The sequence below is a fragment of the Salmo salar genome, chromosome ssa14 (assembly GCF_905237065.1).
Source record: "Salmo salar chromosome ssa14, Ssal_v3.1, whole genome shotgun sequence".
NCBI classification, from domain to species: Eukaryota; Metazoa; Chordata; class Actinopteri; order Salmoniformes; family Salmonidae; genus Salmo; species Salmo salar.
The window spans coordinates 7,948,767-7,972,008 of NC_059455.1; the positions used below are offsets into that span (position 1 = coordinate 7,948,767).

Sequence of the window (23,242 nt, forward strand, 5' to 3'; positions counted from 1 at the left end):
ATACATTGAACATTACACTGTACATTTTGTAGATTCAATTCAACAAAGCTTTTTTGTATATGGTCATTTCCATGTAAAAGGACCCATGAGCACCAACATGTAAAGTTAATAGGAGCATGTCAAATCGGGTGTCAAATGAAAGCTAAGCTATACATTTTTCAACCATCCTAAAAATGTTGAATCAGCAATGGTTGATTTCTTGTTAAACAGATGGAAAAGGGTTCTTAGAAAACATCAACCAGAAAAGTCTTCAAAGGTATAATAAATACATCAAAACATAATACTGTTAAAGTAAAGATCCATGCCAACTAATATCAACACTTTATTTAGTTAAGGAGAATTTCTTCTGCCTTCTGTAAGTTTAAGAAACATTGTAATATACCTTGAAATTCCGTTACCAAAAACCCACATATCTTTAAGATATTTTCTAATGTCTCTCCCTCATGATGAGGAAGGATAGTGAAAGTGCTACAGTCCTCCCTTCCACTTCCACACTGTATAGCTGATAAACTGTTTTCTTTCTTTCTCTTTCTGTCGTATAGTGGTCAAAGCAAGAGTGTGAAAAGTCTGGATAACCCTTCTCTCCCTCACTCTAATTAATGTCACCTCTCTCGGCTCTTACTGACACCTACCCATGAGCCCTCTCTTTCCATTTATCGTAACTAGCATCCTCACCCACTGAGCACCGACAAACACCGGATGTCCATGGACGTTGATAAGTAGTTAAAACTTGTGAAACTTAGACAAATATGATTGGTTCAGATTTGGTTGGTCCAGACCCACCAAATCTGGTCTTGTTTGGTGGCGGAGGTCACAAAAATAATAGCCAGTGTGTAGAATAATACCCAAATATTCAAAAGGAGGATATTGCATATTTCTACCTTTGTGTACCTATTTAGGATACATCACCAGGAAGAGAATGAAATTCTACTCATATTTATGCATTTCTGTAGTACAGATCAGGGACCCATGATGAAATTCCGTTACCGCAATTATGTTACCGGGTGTAAATCCACGTCACTTTCTGTAGTTCAATAACCAAATTATATTTTTTCAAAGGCAAGGTGTCATCTTAGCTGCCACCCCATTCCTTCTGCAGACATCTTTGAATCTTTAACTGAGAGCAGATATTTAGCAAAGTTTTTGGGAAACGTGGTCACAAAAAAAACAAAGGGCGATTTCACCGTAATTCTGTTTAGAAACTTTGCATCTACACAGATCTTCCAGTAAATGTGTTTTTGTAAAATATTTAGTGTAAACAGTTATAAGTAGTCCATGTGCATAGAGTTGTATGGTTTGTTAAACTTTGAAATCAATAGTTTCTGTTTGGCGTACATTTTAAAAGAGAAATCTGAGTCTCAGCGCAATTCCGTTACAGTGGAATTTCTCATATTGCCAAAGCAGAGGAGTTGTAGATCCACAACAATGTTTTGCAAACCTTTCCTTGGGCACCCCCTCAGGTGTGCTAGCACTGGAATACATCAAATACATGAAACTGGCAGGGGGTACTTGAGTAGAGGTTTGGAAAACAGAAAACTGTTGTAGATCATCAACTCTTCTGCTTTGGCATTTGCTAGTATTTGTTGCTTTATTGAATTTAATTTAAAAAGTGAAAAAGCGAGATTTGGGGGATTGGGCTCCCGAGTGGCACAGCAGTCTAAGGCTCTGCATCTCAGTGCTAGAGGCGTCACTTCAGGCACCCTGGTTTGAATCCAAGCTGTACCACAACCGGCCGTGATTCGGAGTCCCATAGGGCGGTGCACGATTGGACCAGCGTCGCCTGGGTTTGGCCGGTGTTGGCCGTCATTTTAAATCATATTTTTTCTTAACTGACTTGCCTAGTTAAATAAAGGTTTCATTTTAAATAACGAAATAAAAAATATAACGGGAAAGGTGGAAGGACAGAGATTTTCAAAAGGAGGAGAAATAGACATACAATGTAGGGGGACACAGGCAGAGTCAAATAAACTTGTGCAAAACAAATACAGAACACGAATTCACCCAGGGGACAACATAGGAAAACAATGATAACAGCACTTAGGTGGTGCTCTAAAAATACCTCTGCCTACACGAGGACAGGGTTTTTCTCCATATGTTACTTGACATTTCTGATAAGGTGCAAAGCAGTGCAGGCTGGGTAGAGTGGAATTCACACCGCCACTTCCGAATAGACAGGTGCACATTGGGACGTTAGCCTCCGGGAATGCTGGGACATCGGTTAAGAAGCGGGTCCCTCCCTGCTGCAACAGCCATCTGTCTGAGCCTACAGTCATTGCTCTACACACAGTTCCGTTGTAAGTATAGGCCTATGAAGTGCATGAAGACTACACATCACACAATCAGCAGACCTGGGTTCAAATACTATTTTAATTCATTTCAAATACTTTATCGGAGCTTGATTAAGATTGCCTGGCTTAATGTACCAATAAAATAGTCCCTAAACTGCATACCACTCCCATCTGGCACTCCAGGCAGACTAGAGAAAATGCTCAAGGTATTTGAAAGATTGGGTTGGATACAACAGACCCTGTTACAGTGAATTTGTGTAAATAGAAAAGGCCCTGAGTGTACACAATGCATCAAAGCAAGTCCACACAGTGCAGTCAAAGAGATTCTGACAACACATACCAGCACAAACACAGACACTTAAAAAGCCTATGTCTTACAATGTAATCGCAGCACAAACTTGGCACTGAATTGTACATACAGGACGGCAACGCACACGCACACATACACACGCATGCATGTCCTCAGGCACACACACAAACGCACACATCTAGAAAGCAACTTGTATCAGTGATCGACATCTCCATATACTGTATGTCCCCATTCTTCCATTCCTCTGAATAATAGTACAGTATGAATGTGTGACTTAACGTACTCTTATATTATGCACTTGTTAGAAATCAAACCATGGCTAAAGCCTTGTTATCATTGAAAGCAACTTGGTTGGCGCAATTAATAGGTTGAGTGAATGAATTTGGGAGAATGTCTGTCTCATCTGCATTGGTGTCTTTATTTGTCTACAAAGCAAGGGGGCACACCTTTAATTCAGGGTAATTGAGGACAATTGGTACATCTTAGTGGTGGAGAGAGAAGGATTAGGTTGTGTTAACACCTTTTAAACATAGACCAAACATCCTAAAAAAAAGCTACACAGTCCCAATTTTATTTTTGCAACATTTGGGATCATGCTGTATTTAGGCTGTTGAATGCATTTTGAGTGTATAAATATTATTTCAACAAAGCTTGAGCGTTTAGAAACCATATACAACATAACAGAAGCACTCGGTCATTTTAAGTACATTTGGTGGCCGTGGTGGGATTACCTAAATTCTCTAACTGGATTTGGTAGATCCAAGATTTTTTATATGTTAGATATTTCCATTAACCAACACACCAGGGCACAATATAGGTAGAGCAGTGCAAATTGAACACGGATCTTACTTAACCTGCAGTACAACAGTTTTTATGGTGGAGTACTGCTCACCCAAATGGAGAGCAGTTTGGAACCCCTGTTGCTGCTGAGCCAGAAGGGAGTGACCTAGTAACCCAAGGGTCAAAGAGGACATTCTCTATAACATTGGATACGTGCGGAGCAGCCAATGTCATGTACAGTAGGGCCACAACCTCATGGTAGGTAATTGTATACATCAATACTTTGCTAATATATAGGAGGAAAGAAGGTAAAACCACAACAATACACTCCCTAGAGTCCCTACTGAAGTTAATAGTAATTCTAATATAAAATCTTCTCCAGGGGACATGATTGTATGAAGTCGTTTATCAACTGAAGTCATTTCATGCTAGAAGTCACTAAGTGATAGAAGATTGAAACACAACACTTCTTGGTCTGAATCCATAGCACAGGGGAAATTGACAGGAAAAAAAACCATCTCACTCAACATCTCAACAGTTTAATCACCCAATGGTGTGTACAATACTCACTGTTCTGTGGTGTTCATTTCTCATCAAATGTTCCACTAATTTCATGTGTTAGTTTCTGAACAGGCCGCCTGCTAACGCTAGCTAGCAAAACCACAAAATATATATATATATAAACAAATCGATACTAGGAGTCAAGGAATCAGTATTATATCGTCCACAATAATATTGCGATATGTAACTAGCAATTTTTTTCCCCCCATCACTAATGGTAGGTGGTACCTTTTGATGGAAGACACACATGATACTAACCTGGTACAACTCTTCTAATCTCCAACCCCTATATCTCTTCATTTTCAACTCCTTTACCAAGACTAACCAGTCTTTTTTCTTGGTATTTGGTAGCCTACCTTATGATGGGAGACCCACATTATACTAACCTGGTACGTTTGAACTAGTACCCCATCATCTAACGATACTTGTCAGACAGGCCTGCTGCTACTACTTGAAAAAGACTTGAAGGGCCTTAAAACATTAAGTCCAAAAACTCATGACTCATGAGAGAAACATCCAGTCAGTAGGATATCATGTGAAGGGGGATTTAAAGTGGGGGCTCAGCTGTGACAAATACTGTTGCTTGTGTGTTTCCTTCCTTAATGGGATAGTTTGTGATTTTGGCAATGATTTTCTTTGTGTCTGCGTGCAATTTGAAGGAAGTTGCCAACTAGCATTAGCGCAACAACTGGAAGTCTATGGGGAAAGCTATTATGCGAGTTTGCCTGTCATTACGGATTATGGCATTTATCAATGGGCATTGCGTTCTTTTATGATATGGTTATAAAGGTGTTATAGCAGGCAACATGACCTGTAGTGCTCCTCAATGATGTCACTGATGACGAGCTATCCAACTACACAGTTGGATTTATCTGGATTCTACAATATGGCATATCTGGTGCCCACAATGGGTGACCATTAGATCTCCAAATTGCTATTCCGTTAGCGTCGTTGTCATAGCCTCAACAAAATGGCACTCCTGAGTGCATAATCTGGCCCACACTTTGTTGTTTGTTTGTTCATTAATATGATACACTTCCACTGGTCCTGGGGCCCTTGTTAAGGTCAACGGCATTATGAACTTTACCCAGTACCAGGACATTTTAGATCAAAACCTGGCTGCCTCTGCCAGGAGGCTGAAACTTGGCTTCAAGTGTATCTTCAATAACCCCAAGCACACATCAAAATCCACAAAGAAATGGTTAATTGACCACAAAAGCAACATTTTGCAATGTCCATCTCAGTCTCTGGACTTGAACCCCATTGATAAACAAATGTTGCCCACTATCTTTTTTTAAACTATTCTTGTTAAACAAGAATCTTTCTCTGAGCAATTTGTATTAGTATAAAATAATGTTATAGTCCAAAAATGTTGAGCATACAATATACAGGTAACTGCCAATATAATGGAAACACTTGAGTAAATTAGGGATACAAAGTATATTGAAAGCAGGTGCTCCACACAGCAGGTGTGGTTCCTGACTTAATTAAGCAATTAACATCCCATCATGCTTAGGTCAAGTATTGGCTGGGCAGGCCATTATTTTGGCTACCATGGCTATAACCCCACAGGGTACGAGTGATCACTGAATAGTTTGATGAGAATGAAAACGATGTCATATGCCATGGCCGTCTCACATGCTGACTACACCGGGTGCGCGCACATGCGTGTGGGTGCGTCCACGTGCGCCATCGCCCGCATGTTGATTTTGGCCACCCACACCAGATGCTATCAGGACACGTAGGTTGAAATATCAAAACAAACTGAACCAACTAAATTAATTTGGGGACAGGTCGAAAAGCATTAAACATTCATGGCAATTTAGCTAGCTACAGTAGCTTACTGTTGCTAGCTAATTTGTCCTGGGATATAAACATTGGGTTGTTATTTTACCTGAAATGAACAAGGTCCTCTACTCCAACAATTAATACACAGATAAAAGTTAAACCGAGTTTGATTCTAGTAATCTCTCCTCCTTCAGGCTTCTTCTTCTTTGGACTTTATATGGCGGTTGGAAAACAACTTTAAGGCGCATTACCACCACCAACTGGACTGGAGTGTGAACCTCAGTTCATCAATCAATCACCCACGTGTGTATATGCTCCTAAAACCCAATGAGGAGATGAGAGAGGCAGGACTTGCAGCGTGTCAAGCATCACAAATAGAACCAAGTTTTACGCTCATTGAAGCGCGCAGGCAGTGTGGATGCAATGATTGAATAACATGAATGTGTGTGGTCAGCATGTCAGTCACCAGGTCTCAACCCAATTGAACAATAATGGGATATTCTGGAGTGGTGCTTGAGACAGCCTTTTCCACCACCATCAACAAGACACCAAATGATATAATTTATTGTGGAAGAATGAAGTTGCATCCCTCCAATATAGTTTCAGCCACTGTTCTGGCTCGTGGTGGACCAGCGCCCTATTAAGACACTTTATGTTGGTGTTTCCATTATTTTGGCAGTTTCCTGTAGCTCTGTATTTGTATTATTAACTTTATACCGTTTTTTTTTATCATCTTTGTCAATGGTGCCAGTCATTTTGGACCTGACTGTATATCAGTGGGGAACCAACAAAGCCTTCTAATAATGGTTGTATTTTTTAAATATCAATGTCTGAGAAAACTGAGGAGAAAAAAATATCCAATCAGGATTTTTCTTTGGTGGTCTCTGGGGAGATACATCTGGGTAAAACTGAGTGTTTATATTTATGTAGCTTTGCGCTTTTTTTCCCACCCCAAAAATGTTGACACTTCCTGAATGTGATGTCATTGTGGGAAGGGGCTGTGTTTAAAAAGGGTACTACAAACTAACAGGGAAATCAAGGACATAGAAAATATTAAATACAATAACAATAAATACAATCATCATTTTAAAAAAAAAACGTTTTTGATGAAAGATTTTAAGTAGGATTATAAAATAATGAAGAAAGAGGTTTTATATTTTGTTATTTAATGGCTTATATTTCTCATAGAAGTTGATGAATAGCACCCGGGGACATGGCAAAAACATCTGCAACCACTAAAAACAAAAAGCATAAAATATACTTTGAGATACGTCCTAATATTTATATAATTATTTTACTTTTAGATCTGTGTGTATTGTTGTTAATTGTTAGATATTACTGCACTGCTGGGGCAAGGAACGCAAGCATTTTGCTACACCTGCAATAACATCTGATAAATATGTGTATGCGACCAATAAAATTTGATTTGATTTGTGTGTTTATGGTAAACTTTATATATAAATTATTTTGCAATCCACATTTTCACTAAATATGAGGTGATATTTCCTGGGGACCAAAAAAGGCACCAGATGGTAGGAATGACAAATGATGTCATTGGTTGATTGAGCCTGCTGTCTGATCTAAAAATGAATGGAATCATGTTTTGTAACAATTATTGTGGGCTTTGTGTTTCGCAGATTGCACGATCACACTAGCAGCGAATAGATATGGTTGTCCTTGTTCAATAGAACCATTGGACTTGTCTCAACAATGTTCCTATCTGCCAGGACATTGCAGGATATCTAGGTTGACTCATTATCCCTGGATTTGTGAAGACTACAGCCAGACGGAGACCTACTTCCTTGTTCCCACCCTCAAAGGCATGCTTTTCAAAACGGGGTGGTACTAGTTTACAGGTTCACAGAAGCTATGTTACCATGCACTCCCTTTCAAAAAAAAGTATGCAGTTTTAAAACTGCAGTAATATTGCAGTAACTGCAGTCGATTGTGGTATTTTGGATTATACTGCACTCTAACTGCAGTTACCCTGTTAAATTACTGCAGTAAAAAAAGGTGTTATTTTAGATGCAGTATTTGCAGCATACTGCAGCTACACTGCACTCTAACTGCAATTATACTGTTGTGTACTGCAGTTATACTGCACTCTGACTGCAATCTTATTTCGTAAGGGCTGTCTATCCAAGATTGCTAAATAATTAGCTACAATGGCTGCTTCTGATGATTCCTCTTTCCAAAAAGAGCTGGATGACGATTGTTTTTGTTGATGTTCTTTTATATAGAGCCCTATTTATTTGAACCGGAATACACTGAAGAGGAGTTGAGACAGCGAGAAAAATAATTGCGAGACCTGCAAGCAGGGGTGGCAGCCTAGACCAGCTGGACCAGGACTCAGGAGGGAAAATGACAAACAAGTGAGTTGTTTTGCTGTCGGTATCTAGCTAGCAAAAGAAGCTCTCTTTTTACACAAAGCAGTGTTGTTCAGTACAGTACAATTTGGTAATTGAGTCGTCCATGACAGGGCTTGCTAGTACCACTACAATACAAGCTAGACAAGTTTAGCTAGCTAGCTGTATACTTACTATACCTAAAATGTACTGTAGTCTAATGTTATCGCTAGCTAACTAGCCTAGTGCCTCTCATTATTAGCAAAACTGGAGAAATGTTTTGACGATGGTGGAAAGTAAAGGAATGACTTTGGTTTTATGACTCATATTAGTCTTGGAGTAACTACACCTGTGTGTTGTAGCTAGCTAGCTAACGTGTGTCTACGAGATGTCTCATATTCTACACCATGCTGCTACAGTAGGAATACATACAGTATACAATGATTGCCCATGAATGTGCACTAGCGTTTTCCTCTCACAGACAAAACCGCTTGGATACAAAGAAGTTTGTGACTCTCAAGAGATGTGAAAGGTTCCAATCTCCCAATGTATCAAAATAACTTCAAACACCTCATTGCGCCACCAAACACACAATATGCAAGTATTTCCTTACATTTTAGTAATTTAGCAGACGCTCTTATCCAGAGCGACTTACAGTAGTGAATGCATACATTTCATGCATTTTTTTTCTTTTCGTATTGGCCCCCCCGTGGGAATCGAACCCACAACCCTGGCGTTGCAAACACTATGCTCTACCAACTGAGCCACAGGGAAGACCTATGTAGAACTGTAGTATTTGTAGAACTGTAGTATTTATTATAAGCGTTAGTGTATACAGTAAAATAAAAAAATATACTGTCATACATTGTCATAAGTGTTCCTGCATACTGCTTTGTAAACTCACCTCGGCCTCCAGAGTAAATAAACTTTGTCTTGAATACAAGCCATGTCTGCTTATTTGCTATTATGACAGACTAATCTACTGTTATATTGAAGCATGTTCACTTTCCAACAAATTTCAGTTTAAATGATATACCAACTCCCTACATCATTTGTTTTAGCAGTAAGACTGAAGCTAGTTTATCCAAATACATTTCACGAATATCACAATGAATTGAGCCAGAAGTTGAAGTCAACACTTTATTGCTTTCTGATGCAGCTGGAATCATTTAGTCACTTGTAAAAAAAGATCATATAAAAACACTATATGTACAACAGCTAGCCACATCTATACCACAGTGCAGCTGAGCATAATAGGCATTTTATATTATACTACTATATCAGTCAAACTAAATATGGATGTGTTGGTTGAATGTTCCAGGCAGGTTTCAGAATGTTCTTCAGCTGGTGAACCTCTTCTTGTGTTGGGTAATGGCAGCTGGTTTAGCAGGCTGTGGCGATGTTGGGTTTGGGGAGCTGTGAATCAGGCTCCTTGTAGACAACTTTCTGGTCCTTTCTGCACTCCACAGCCAGGTGGACAAGCCTCTCATACGCTTTCTTCACCACCCACTGCTTCAACCTCTAGTTGTGCTGTTAAGTAGACAGGCACTGCGATCAATCGAGTAAATAGGCTACAAAAGTATACTAACAGCCCCTCTCCCCCATGCCAAAGAATTGACTACAAGGGTGTGAAAAGTTTGAGGAGCACTTGTCTTGTAGACAGTTTAGTGTATTGGTGATTTTTGTTTTCTCAAGAGGGTAGTGTACTTTCATAAATACCTTTGGCTGTCCTGGCTTGTTTCTAAGTCAGATGATGTTGAGCTTAAGCTTATTCCAGGCTGAAAGCTTTCATCCAATGGGTCTACAGGCACTGTACTACTAAAGCTGGTGTCAAAGTCACCATCAGCAGCAGCAGGGTTAGTCTGTAGGACACACTAGTGAGTGATAAGCCAACATTTTACTACTTTTCCCCATCAACACATGCTCAAACAAGGTACTATATCCACTCACCCACCCCCCTCATGTCAATAGATCATGCATACTAATCTTCACATACAGTACCCAACCCAGTCAGTCACCCACACCATCCCCTCCTTACTAATGCCTAATTTCCTCCAATTTAGACTTCAAGCCTTGCATGAGTAATCAACTAAGCCTCCATAATTCAGAGAAAACTACAGTAGAAGTTGTAGCCTACTTGTAAACACACCAACTATGACAACAAGATACAGACCATGCTAATCCCTAGCTCCAATATATTTGCTAATGTATAGAGTCATTGAAAGATTTAGTCGATTTTTCAAGGTGACTTACATTATTTCCTGGTGCTGAGCTTGATGCCTATGCAGATGTTGATGGGATCGGACTCTAAATAGAACAAAGTCACATTAGCCTTTGCGGTACTTAGTTAGCGAGCTAACGGTTAGCTACCGTAACCTAACGAAGTTAATGTCAGCTTGCAAAGTTACAAATCACATTGCCAGATAGCAGCTGGCTAATTAAATTGATATGCTTTGGAATGTCTAGCCAGCATATTATGAAAGCTAGCAAGCTAGATTGTGGTTTAGATACAGTGCCTTCAGAAAGTATTCATATTGTTGTGTTACAAAGTGTAATTAAAATGGATTTAATTGTCATTTTTTGTCAACAATCTACACAAAATACTCTGCAATGTCAAAGTGGAAGAAAAATTCTAACGTGTAAATTTTTTTGAATCTAAAATAAAATACGAATATATTTTGATTACATAAGTATTCACACCCCCTGAGCAAATACATGTTAGAATCACCTTTGGCAGCAATTACAGCTGTGAGTCTTTCCGGGTAAGTTCTTGAACAGTTTTCCACACCTGGATTGTGCAAAATGTGTCTATTATTCTTTACCCATAACATGATGCAGCCACCACTATGCTTGAAAAGTGGTACTCAGTAATGTGTTGTATTGGATTTGCCCCAAACATAACACTTTGTATTCAGGACAAAAAGTTAATTGCTTTGCCACATTTCTTGCAGTATTACTTTTGTGCCTTGTTGCAAACAGGATGGATGTTTTAGAAGGTTTGTATTCTGTACAGGCTTCCTTCTTTTAACTCTGTCAATTAGGTCAGTACTGTGGAGTAACTACAATATTGTTGATCCAACCTCAGTTATCCTATCACAGCCATTAAACTCTGTAACCGTTTTAAACTCACCATTTGTAAGGACAGATGCTGGGAGATGAGAAGCAAGAACAGGGAGTGAACATTTAATAAATAACTGACAAGAAACAAACAAGGACAGCTTCTGAACAGGGGAAACATAACGACAATATGCTGACACGGGGAACAAACTGAGGAACAGACAGATATAGAAGGGGCAATCATCAAAGTGAAGGAGAGTCCAGGTGAGTCAATATTGCACTGATATGGTGACAGGTGTGCGTAATGATGGGCAGCCTGGCGCGAGGGGGAGCAGAGTGACAGTACCACCCCCACTAGGGGCGCCACCCGGCGTCCCACCTGGGCGAGTCTGATGGGCCGGCCGAGACATGGGAGTCGGACGAGGCGGCTGAGGCATGGGAGCGCGACGAGCCGGCTGAGGCGTGGGAGCGCGACGAGCTGGCTGAGGCGCCGAAGCCTGATGTGTTGGCTGAGGCATGACGTGGGGTAGGAGCCTGCTGAGCCAACCGAGACAAGGAAACCTTTCGAACCAGCTAAGGCGTGGAAGCCCGACGAACCAGCTGAGGCACCCCTGGTTCCTTCGCCAGTGGCACTCGACGTCATCAACAAAACAAAAAACTCCATTATGCTTCAAATTGTGGTGTCAGCATTATTTTAGGACAGACGCTGGGAGACGAGAAGCAAGTACAGGGAGTGAACATTTAATAAATAACTGACAAGAAACAAACAAGGACAGCGTCTGAACAGGGGAAACATAACGACAATATGCTGACACGGGGAACAAACTGAGGAACAGACAGATATAGAAGGAGTAATCAACAAGGTGAAGGAGTCCAGGTGAGTCCAATATTGCACTGATGCATGTAATGATGGTGACAGGTGTGCGTGATGATGGGCAGCCTGGCGTCCTCGAGCACCAGGGAGGTGGAGCGGGAGCAGGCGTGACACCATTGGCGTCATGGTGAAATCTCTGAGCAGTTTCCTTCCTATTCAATGTCTTCTTTTTTATTTGTATCCATCTACCAATAGTTGCCCTTCTTTGAGAGGCATTGGAAAACCTCTGTGGTCTTTGTGGTTGAATCTGTGTTGGAAATTCACTAATCAACTAATTTTTTTTTTAACATTAATCCACTTTGACATTATAGAGTACTGTGTGTAGGCCAGTGAAAAAATATCTACATTTATTCCATTTTAAATTTAGGCTGTAACACAACAAAACCAAGGGGTGTGAATACTTTCTGAAGGCACTGAAAAGAAATGTAGTTTGCTAGCTAGTTAGCTAGGTAACGTTAGCTACGTTACCTCAGCTTGACTTCTTTTCTGCTGCTCTGATGTTGGCTGATCGGATGCCTCCCTCTTTGAAGTGAAAGGGAAAATCGATGGAACAGCATCACCTTTCAATGTTCGACGACATGGCAACCCCATCAGTTGAGAATTCAGTTCCTTTTCAAAATCCTCTGTCTGAAAGTGCTGGCTACAAACACTTTGATATTTCTCCCATAACTGGATACACCTCCACCGGGCAGTACTAAGTCCTGAAATCGCTATGAAGTCTGGATAATGTGCTTTGCTTACAACCAGGAAATGTAGCAGACCCATTTCTACTGGGGCGCTTATATTTACATGTAGTGAGGAAATTCAAAATGTTTATGATACATATGATATGTTAATAACATATTAACGGATATATACAGTGAAATAGAATAGCAGTGACATTTCCCGTTAAGTATTTTTTTGTTGTGGTGGGGACAGTAACATTAGAACTTTTAACAAAATTATACTTTAATTAACTCTTTAGGACCCATAGCGGCCGTCTACAGCCTTTCTTTAAATTACTTACTATAGCAGCCGCAAACGGCCATGTTTTCTAACAATAATATCTGTGTCAATATCGCAAAATGAACTTGCTAACAACCTGTTGTCGTATTCACGTGGCTGTTGGGTATGCTGTCATTTGACATTTCAACGTTTTTTTTACTTCATTACTCAAAATGACGCTGCCGAAGCGGACACGACCTTTCACTGTGAAAAAGGCTTTATTGGTCGGTGATATGAATTCGGACACGTCTTTGCACTTTGAAAAGCGATGATGTCGAGGTGAGTGAAATAAGTAAACAGCAGATATATGTTTGGTGTTGTCTATGTTTGATGCTGTGAAAGTTGGGGAATAGCTCTCAGATTAGCAAGTCCTGTCATGTCATGATAACTTGGTTGGTAAAGGCAAGCACATCAGCGGTGGAGCTCGAATAATTGCTCTGTCTCTTGGAAATAGTTGCAGTGTTTAGCTGTATATAGTCAGATAACTAGTTGGTTGTTTTGTCTTGTTTGTACTAATGTAATTCATATGGAAATGTCTTGCTATAACTAGCTAGCTAACTAGTTAGCCTGTCAGGCAAGAAAAGTTGTGTGTAGCGGTAAATTTTGGGCTGTGCTGAAGCGTCAAACTCAACTGTCACTTTCACCAGCTAGCCATACAGACAACCAGTTAAATAGCTTCCGAAATTAAGGCTAGAGTAATTTGTGATAATCTGTTGGGCTTTTGTTATAGTTTGTTATGTTTGCTAGGTGCAGATATTCGTAGGATATAAAGTAGAGGTCGACCGATTAATCGGAATGGCCGATTAATTAGGGCCGATTTCAAGTTTTCATAACAATCGGAAATCGGTCTTTTTGGACGCCGATTTTATTATTATTATTATATATTTTTTGACCTTTATTTAACTAGGCAAGTCAGTTAAGAACACATTCTCATTTTCAATGGCGGCCTAGGAACGGTGGGTTAACTGCCTTGTTGAGGAGCAGAAAGACAGATTTTTCACTTGTCAGCTCAGGGATTCAAACTTACAACCTTACGGTTAACTAGTCCAACGCTCTAACCACCTGCTTTACATTGCACTCCACGAGGTTACTCGAATGCAGTAAGAAGCTAAGGTAAGTTGCTAGCTAGCATTAAACTTATCTTATAAAAAACAATCAATCAATCATAATCACTAGTTAACTACACATGGTTGATGATATTACTAGTTTATCTAGCCTGTCATGCGTTGCATATAATCGCTTAGGTAAACGTTGCTCCAACCATAAACATCAATGCCTTTCTTAAAATCAATACACAAGTATATATTTTTAAACCTGCATATTTAGTTAATATTGCCTGCTAACATGAATTTCTTTTAACTAGGGAAAATGTGTCACCTCTGCAACAGAGTCAGGGTATATGCAGCAGTTTGGGCCGCCTGGCTCGTTGCGAACTGTGTGAATACTATTTCTTCCTAACAAAGACAGGAGACGTCGCCAAATGGGGGATGATTTAACAAAAGCGCATTTGCGAAAAAAACAATCTTTGCAGACTGTACCTAACCATAAACATCAATGCCGTTCTTAAAATCAATACACAGAAGTATATATTTTTAAACCTGCATATTTAGCTAAATGAAATTCAGGTTAGCAGGTAATATTAACCAGGTGAAATTGTGTCATTTTGCGTTCATTGCACGCAGTCAGGGTATATGCAACACTTTGGGTAATTTGTCAGAATTTTACGTAATTATGACATAACACTGAAGGTTGTGCAATGTAACAGGAATAACGTTTTGTTTGAGATGATAGTTTCCGGATTCGACCATATTAATGACCTAAGGCTCGTGTTTCTGTGTGTTATTATGTTATAATTAAGTCTATGATTTGATAGAGCAGTCTGACTGAGCGATGGTAGGCAGCAGCAGGCTCGTAAGCATTCATTCAAAATAGCACTTTCGTGCATTTTGCCAGCAGCCCTTCGCAATGCATTGCGCTGTTTATGACTTCAAGCCTATCAACTCCCAAGATTAGGCTGGTGTAACCCATGTGAAATGGCTAGCTAGTTAGCCGGGTGCGCGCTAATAGCGTTTCAAACGTTACTCGCTCTGAGACTTGGAGTAGTTTTTTCCCTTCCTCTACATGGGTAACGCTGCTTCGAGGGTGGCTGTTGTCGATGTGTTCCTGGTTCAAGCCCAGGTAGAAGCGAGGAGAGGGACGGAAGCTATACTGTTACACTGGCAATACTAAAGTGCCTATAAGAACATCCAATAGTCAAATGTATATGAAATACAAATCGTATAGAGAGAAATAGTCCTATAATTCCTATAATAACTACAACCTAAAACATCTTACCTGGGAATATTGAAGACTCATGTTAAAAGGAACCACCAGCTTTCATATGTTCTCATGTTCTGAGCAAGGAACTTAAACGTTAGCTTTCTTACATGGCACATATTGCACTTTTACTTTCGTCTCCAACACTTTGTTTTTGCATTATTTAAATGAAAATTAACATGTTTCATTATTTATTTGAGGCTAAATAGATTTTATTGATGTATAATATTAAGTTCAAATAAGTGTTCATTCAGTATTGTTGTAATTGTCATTATTACAAATAAATATATATATTTTTTAAATCGTCCGATTAATCGGTATCGGGGGTTTTTGGTCCTCCAATAATCAGTATCGGCGTTGAAAAATCATAATCGGCCGACCTCTAATATATAGTGCATTTGGAAAGTATTCAGACCCACTTTTTCCACATTTTGTTACATTACAGCCTTATTCTAAAATTGATACAATTGTTTTTGCTTAGTCAGTATGGGGTATTGTGTGTAGATTAATGGGGGGGGAGGGGGGGGGGGGAAACAATTTGATCAATTTTAGAATAAGGCTGTAACGTAACAAAATGTGTAAAATGTCAAGGGGTCTGAATACTTTCCGAAAGCAGTGTACATTGCCTAGTATTCCTATTATGAGACAGCTTAGCTGTCCTGTTAGGGTAGTAGATGAGCTCATATGACGAGTTCGATACTTGTTTACATAGCCAGCTAGCAAGTTGCGTGTTTTGTCCTGTTTCTACCGATGTGTTTCATTTGAAAACTGTCCCTGCTTCGTAACTAATCAGCTAGCATTGGCTAACTCTGTAGTTAGTCTGTCAGGCAAGAAAGTTGATTGGAGGGGGGGAGAGAGAGAGAGAGTGTATGTAACTGTATCACACAATTTATTATGGAAACCCTTTATTAGGAAGAGTGTATGTTGAGAAAAAGGGAGAGGAAGGAAGAGAGACAGATTATGTTCCTGATCACAATTGTATCCTATTTGTTGCTCTTCTCCACTCCCTCTGCTAATCTAAGTCAATGGAAGAGAAGGAAGTGATGTGGAGAATCAGGGCTCAGCAGCAAAAGACAGGGAGGAAGAGGAGTTAGAGATGATTGGAGGGATAGAGATGTGGAGCCGTTCCCTGGCTATTAGTAAATCCTCTTAGATGTAAAGACCTGCATGGTTCTGGTACCTGTTCCGACTGACATTTTCGCTTATAAATCGATCTTTGGACACAGTCGATAAAAATAGCTTGCCTTGAGCTATACCCCTAGGTCAGGCGGAAACAATATATTTCCTGAGCCAGTGTAATGTAGGATGTGAAATCTGAAACCACTTGAAGCTGGGATGTCCCTTCTAGCATTTAATTTGCCCTTCCGACTGTCCATCCACTCGTGGCTGAACCCTACATCACAGCCACTGACATCACACATGCCTGTAATCTTTACATCATAGTGCAGCAGGAGAGCGTGGTTTCATCACGGTACCCCATACAGAGGTCGTTTTATAGCCACTAATCTAAAATAATTCATAGATTTTAAACAAAAAACACTTTCTGTGTCCTAGACAGACACGATTAATATGATATGAAAGGCGATTTCCTAACGAATTCAGAAAGCCAAGCTAGAGCTCTGTGAGACGTTTACGTCGATGGGAAAGATCAATAGAGACCTTTAGAAAACATGCACATTTTCTCTAACACTAAACATACAAATTGGTATTTTACAGTTATAAGGAAGATGAAATCGTATAGTTAGTCGTTATATAATTTGATTATACTATATTTAGAAAGCATACAAGTAATTTCAAGCCTCATTCATACAGTTTGGTTGAATAGGAAATACATCAAATATTTCATAATTTTGATCATATTTGTACAGTGACAACAGCTCCCACCGTTTCATTAGACCACTACTGGGGCGCAATTCAACTATTCGAATTATCTGAAAGACGGAGGATGAAACAAGTGTATAGGACTACGCTTTATCCATCAATCTGGAACGACAGGTAGCCTACCACAATCCAGTCCTCTCTTTCGGGTAATTACAATTCAGGCAGCCTCAACCAATTCGGGCAATACATTTGATAAATGGTAGTTTATACAGGCATACGTCGCTTGCACAGAAACCTATCCAGGGGCAATAGACTGCTATACCGCTATACCTACCAATTTCTAACTAAATGTTAAACTAGGCACACTGTCGGTAAAAACAAACAGAAAGACCAGTCACGCATTTATTACATGCATGATACAGAATGACGGGAACTGCTTTGCTGGCTCTACCGTGCTGCTCTCAAAGGCATATAGTACATTGATGGAAACTGCAGTAGAGCGACCATTATTGCCCTAGTAACACCATTCGGTGACCAACGATGCCAATAGACAGTAAGCCTATAATGAAGAAACGATTCAAACCATTTAACCTATTCGATATCCTAGGTTTGGAAAGCGATACATTTTTTGTCGTTGCCCTGGCTACAATTGTAATAGCATTGCATAGGCTACAGTTCTAGCCTACCTATCAAAGAGAACGACACACCCTCTGAATAGTCTTCAGCAGCTTTGTAAATGCATATCAAATAGCTGGTTTAGAATGGTCATAAGAGTAGGCAACCATCCGAACACGGCTGTTATAGGAGAATAGAGTCCGCGGCTGTAACCACAGTTTCAGCATATAATGATGAGGTAGGCTTTTTATTTTTTACATTGCCAAAGCCTGTTTAAATAAGACTTAAATATCCATGTTTAGCGGTCATTGGTCTCAGAGCCACATTTCCTGTCCCCGGTTTCACACAGTTCTATAACATTACTAATCCGACGAATTCCGCATATAATTCAACATTTTATCAGCGATGTAGTTTCCTTACCTGTACATAATTGTTTTCACAGTATTCTGCAACCCTCGACAGATTTTGGTAGCTTTCCACGAGCGCTCGTTTACCGGCTGGAATTTCTTCCTCTAGCAACATTTGTAGCTCTGCCATCTTACATCCCTCTGCATTTCCTTCCTTTCTTTCTTTCTTTCTTTCTTTCTTTCTTTTCAATGCAAAGCGTTGTGGCTTTCCGTGTGGTGAGAAAGGGGCTCTCCGCCTGGTATTGTTCGATTTCTGGCCTCGATTTTATAACTGTCCCAAATTATACGCGCTCTGTGGCTCGTTGTTAAATGTGATTGGTTCAAATACTGCATCGATTAGTTGTTGACCAATTGAATTTCAGTGCGATATTCGCTCGTGAACCTAAACCCAAAAGTGATGAAGGGTGATGTACAATCCGGTCTAGTGATACAAAGTAGCCTATCCAGTGTTCCATCGATGGCACGCAGCTTTTGTTGCATTCTATATGCCACATTGTAACATTTTGTCCTTGTGCGTGTGTATCAAAAATATATGCTTTTTTTTTAAAGGTAAGCAAAACTGAGTTGTTCCAGTCAGCCACAGATTATCCGTTATATTGAACAGAGATACTCAAGTGGCAGCTCTAACAATGAATATACGTTCCTTTAAAAATGGAGGGCAGTCGGAAGGAGGCAAGAGCAGGTGGGACCATTCTAGCCAATGAGAGGGCAGATACGCGTGTGAACAACAGGCCCAACTCAGATATTAAGTGTTTTTTCTCAAAGTTGCCGGTATGTCACGTGACCTATATAAGTACATTCGTAACAACCTAAGCATTACGACACTTCTATGCGATCAAATAAGACATTCAATATTTTGTTGACTCTCTCATTGACCTCCATACAAAACTCATCGCTTGGTGAGCGAAAAAAAACGGCAAAACGCCACCTGCTGGAGAATACAGATTTTGGGCCCAGTTATCCCTTTCGCCTCTTTCTGAGTCAGCACTACATCTCACATATGAAATCCCCCATGAAGAGCATTATGGGCCTTGAAGAAAAGACACTAGGCCTACAACTCCCTAGCAGCTTTGGGGATTATATGTTTTGTTTGTCCGAATCTGAGAGGTCGGTATCGGACTGTCGGCATAGGGCTATATGCAGACAGCAGAGGGCTTAATCCATCCAAACATGCATAGGGTCAATTCACCTTCTATCGACTTGGTTCTGTTTTTACATTCACTCATATATTAACATTTAATGTTGAGAATGTTTGCAACAACTGAATAGCCTCAAGCGAAAATAATATGTAACAATCCGATTAGATAGGCATGTAGCCTATCCATTTAATACCTTGACGAGGTGTGAGGGTATTGAATATGATTCCAATGACACATTATGAAAGCCTGTTGATTTAATACCATTTAAAAATTGACATTATTGCTGCCATGCAACTCTGTTGTCACAGAGGTGGCTGAATGTGTCACGTATTTCGTTGTGTTGAGGAAAGGAGGACCAAAATGCAGCGGGATTGTGGACACTCATGTTTATTCCTGATAAAAACAGGTAAGGTATCCACTTGAAGAAAAAACAAAACAATAAACAATACTCACAACGGCAACAGTGTGGCAGTCTCAAACAAACGCAGTGCACACAACAATCTCCCACAAAAGACACATACAAACACACCCTAATATATGGGACTCTCAATCAAAGGCAAATGGACAACACCTGCCTTCAATTGAGAGTCCCAACCCCAATTGACCACACATAGACATACAACAGCTAGATCAATCATAGACATACATAACAAGGAACAGTGCCCAAAAACCCCGGAATACACAAATCAAATCCCCTACAACAAACACACCACCCCGAATCACATAAAACGAATACCCTCTGCCACGTCCTGACCAAACTACAATAACAATTAACCCTTATACTGGCCAGGACGTGACAGAATGTTAAATCTGCGCCTGTCCTCCTGGTTGTGACAAAGTCATGGAGCACACCAAGCAAGACGAGCTCCGACCCAGGTTTGATGCCGCAGTGCGAGTGATGCGGAGTTTACCTGAAGATTGTAGGCTAATTATCCATTAATAACTATACTAGCCTATACATCAAATCAGGAAATGAATTGTGGGCTATGTGCTACAACTGAGTAGCCTATTTAGCAGTAACGTTAGCTTGTTTAGCCTATGTCTGAATGAGCACCATTAGACTGCTCACTCTGTTGTATTTAGTCATTTAAAGCTCAGACACCGTTAAGATTGTCAAACGTTTCCCTGCACCTCTGAAAAGTGTCGTCGGTCAATCTCTTTTGTGTTCACACCACAAAGACCTTGGAAGTCGTCAGCCACTCAGCCTTGTTAAAACACCCTAAACCAGAAGGTGGCAGTAGCATTGTTTGGCAATGCATATCCGTGCGTGTTGCTTATGGTCTAGATTCCAAGCTGTCTGCACAAATTGAACAATGAGACAGATTTTTCACCAGATGTATAAATGTGAAGCATCCGGTTGGCGTTTCCACTCACTACCAAACATGGTGAGGAGAGGAAGCCCAGTGGCCTGCAGTGGAGAAGATGGAGTGAGAGTTTGGCCGACATTTTCTTAACTATGAAGCATTTGATCTCCATACAGTTTTCTGTTTCCAAACCTAGAATCTGTAACAGAGTGGACTGCATTTTCTAGATGTTACCCTTTTTCAAAGTAACAAAAAATTGCATTGTTTAGGTGTGCAAGGGCGAATTGAGTTATTGCACGATAAGGGGATAGTTGCATCGCAATATGGCGACCGGAGTATGGGCTAGTGAGTGTGTCGAAAGGAAAGCAGTGCCTGTGTCGAAAAGAAAGCTGTGGCTGTGTCGAAAGCGCGTACATTTTTTTTTTTTAAATATTGAAGATGAATGTACTGTTGCTTAATGCGTTGTATGCATATGCTAACTGTGACTGTCACCCTGATCAATCAATCAAATTTATTTATAAAGCCCTTTTTACATCAGCCGATGTCACAAAGTGTTGTACAGAAACCCAGCCTAAAACCCCAAACAGCAAGCAATGCAGATGTAGAAGCACGGAAAAACTCCCTAGAAAGGCCGGAACCTAGAAAGAAACCTAGAGAGGAACCAGGCTCTGAGGGGTGGCCAGTCCTCTTCTGGCTGTGCCGGGTGGAGATTATAACAGAACATGGCCAAGATATTCAAACGTTCAAAGATCAAATCAAATTGATTTATATAGCCCTTCTTACATCAGCCGATATCTCAAAGTGCTGTACAGAAACCCAGCCTAAAACCCCAAACAGCAAGCAATGCAGGTGTAGAAGCACGGTGGCTAGGAAAAACTCCCTAGAAAGGCCAAAACCTAGGAAGAAACCTAGAGAGGAACCAGTCTATGAGGGGTGGCCAGTCCTCTTCTGGCTGTGCCGGGTGGAGATTATAACAGAACATGGCCAAGATGTTCAAATGTTCATAAATGACCAGCTTGGTCAAATAATAATAATCACAGTTGTCGAGAGTGCAACAAGTCAGCACCTCGAGTAAATGTCAGTTGGCTTTTCATAGCTGATCATTGAGAGTATCTCTACCGCTCCTGCTGTCTCCAGAGAGTTGAAAACAGCAGGTCTGGGACAGGTATCACGTCCGATGAACAGGTCAGGGTTCCATAGCCGCAGGCAGAACAGTTGAAACTGGAGCAGCAGCACGGCCAGGTGGACTGGGGACAGCAAGGAGTCATCATGTCAGGTAGTCCTGAGGCATGGTCCTAGGGCTCAGGTCCTCCGAGAGAGAGAAATAAAGAATTAGAGAGAGCATACTTAAATTCACACGGGACACCGGATAAGACAGGAGAAACACTCCAGATATAACAGACTGACCCTAGCCCCCCGATACATAAACTACTACAGCATAAATACTGGAGGCTGAGACAGGGGGGGTCAGGAGACACTGTGGCCCCATCCGACGATACCCCCGGACAGGGCCAAACAGGAAGGATATAACCCCACCCACTTTGCCAAAGCACAGCCCCCACACCACAAGAGGGATATCTTCAAACACCAACTTACCATCCTGAGACAAGGCCGAGTATAGCCCACAAAGATCTCCGCCACGGCACAACCCAAGGGGGGGCGCCAACCCAGACAGGAAGACCACGTCAGTGACTCAACCCACTCAAGTGACGCACCCCTCCTAGGGACGGCATGGAAGAACACCAATAAGCCAGTGACTCAGCCCCTGTAACAGGGTTAGAGGCAGAGAATCCCAGTGGAGAGAGGGGAACCGGCCAGGCAGAGACAGCAAGGGCGGTTCGTTGCTCCAGAGCCTTTCCGTTCACCTTCACACTCCTGGGCCAGACTACACTCAATCATAGGACCCACTGAAGAGATGAGTCTTCAGTAAAGACTTAAAGGTTGAGACCGAGTCTGCATCTCTCACATGGGTAGGCAGGCCATTCCATAAAAATGGAGCTCTATAGGAGAAAGCCCTGCCTCCAGCTGTTTGCTTAGAAATTCTAGGGACAATTAGGAGGCCTGCGTCTTGTGACCATAGCGTACGTGTAGGTATGTACGGCAGGACCAAATCGGAAAGATAGGTAGGAGCAAGCCCATGTAATGCTTTGTAGGTTAGCAGTAAAATCTTGAAATCAGCCCTTGCCTTAACAGGAAGCCAGTGTAGGGAGGCTAGCACTGGAGTAATATGATCAAAGTTTTTTGGTTCCAGTCAGGATTCTAGCAGCCGTATTTAGCACTAACTGAAGTTTATTTAGTGCTTTATCCGGGTAGCCGGAAAGAAGAGCATTGCAGTAGTCCAACCTAGAAGTAACAAAAGCATGGATTAATCTTTCTGCATCATTTGTGGACAGAAAGTTTCTGATTTTTGCAATGTTACGTAGATGGAAAAAAGCTGCCCTTGAAACAGTCTTGATATGTTCTTCAAAAGAGAGATCAGGGTCCAGAGTAACGCCGAGGTCCTTCACAGTTTTATTTGACAAGATTAATTGTCAGATTTAACAGAAGATCTCTTTGTTTCTTGGGACCTAGAACAAGCATCTCTGTTTTGTCCAAGTTTAAAAGTAGAACGTTTTCAGCCATCCACTTCCTTATGTCTGAAACACAGGCTTCT

The 23,242-nt window shown here is 40.8% G+C and overlaps 1 protein-coding gene across 4 annotated transcripts in view; it reads right to left on the reverse strand.

Annotated features, from left to right (window-relative positions):
• Window positions 1-18,811, reverse strand: part of LOC106568697 (abl interactor 1) — a 49,395-nt gene extending 30,584 nt beyond the window's left edge. For 2 of the 4 annotated variants that reach the window (XM_045693838.1, XM_045693837.1), the window contains exon 1: window positions 18,160-18,811. In XM_045693838.1, the coding sequence (XP_045549794.1) occupies window positions 18,160-18,276 (117 nt within the window). In that variant the 5' untranslated portion in view covers window positions 18,277-18,811. The remainder of the gene's footprint in view (window positions 1-18,159) is intronic. The other 2 variants (XM_014139264.2, XM_014139263.2) reach the window with 1 other exon arrangement.
• Window positions 18,812-23,242: the final 4,431 nt, after the last annotated feature.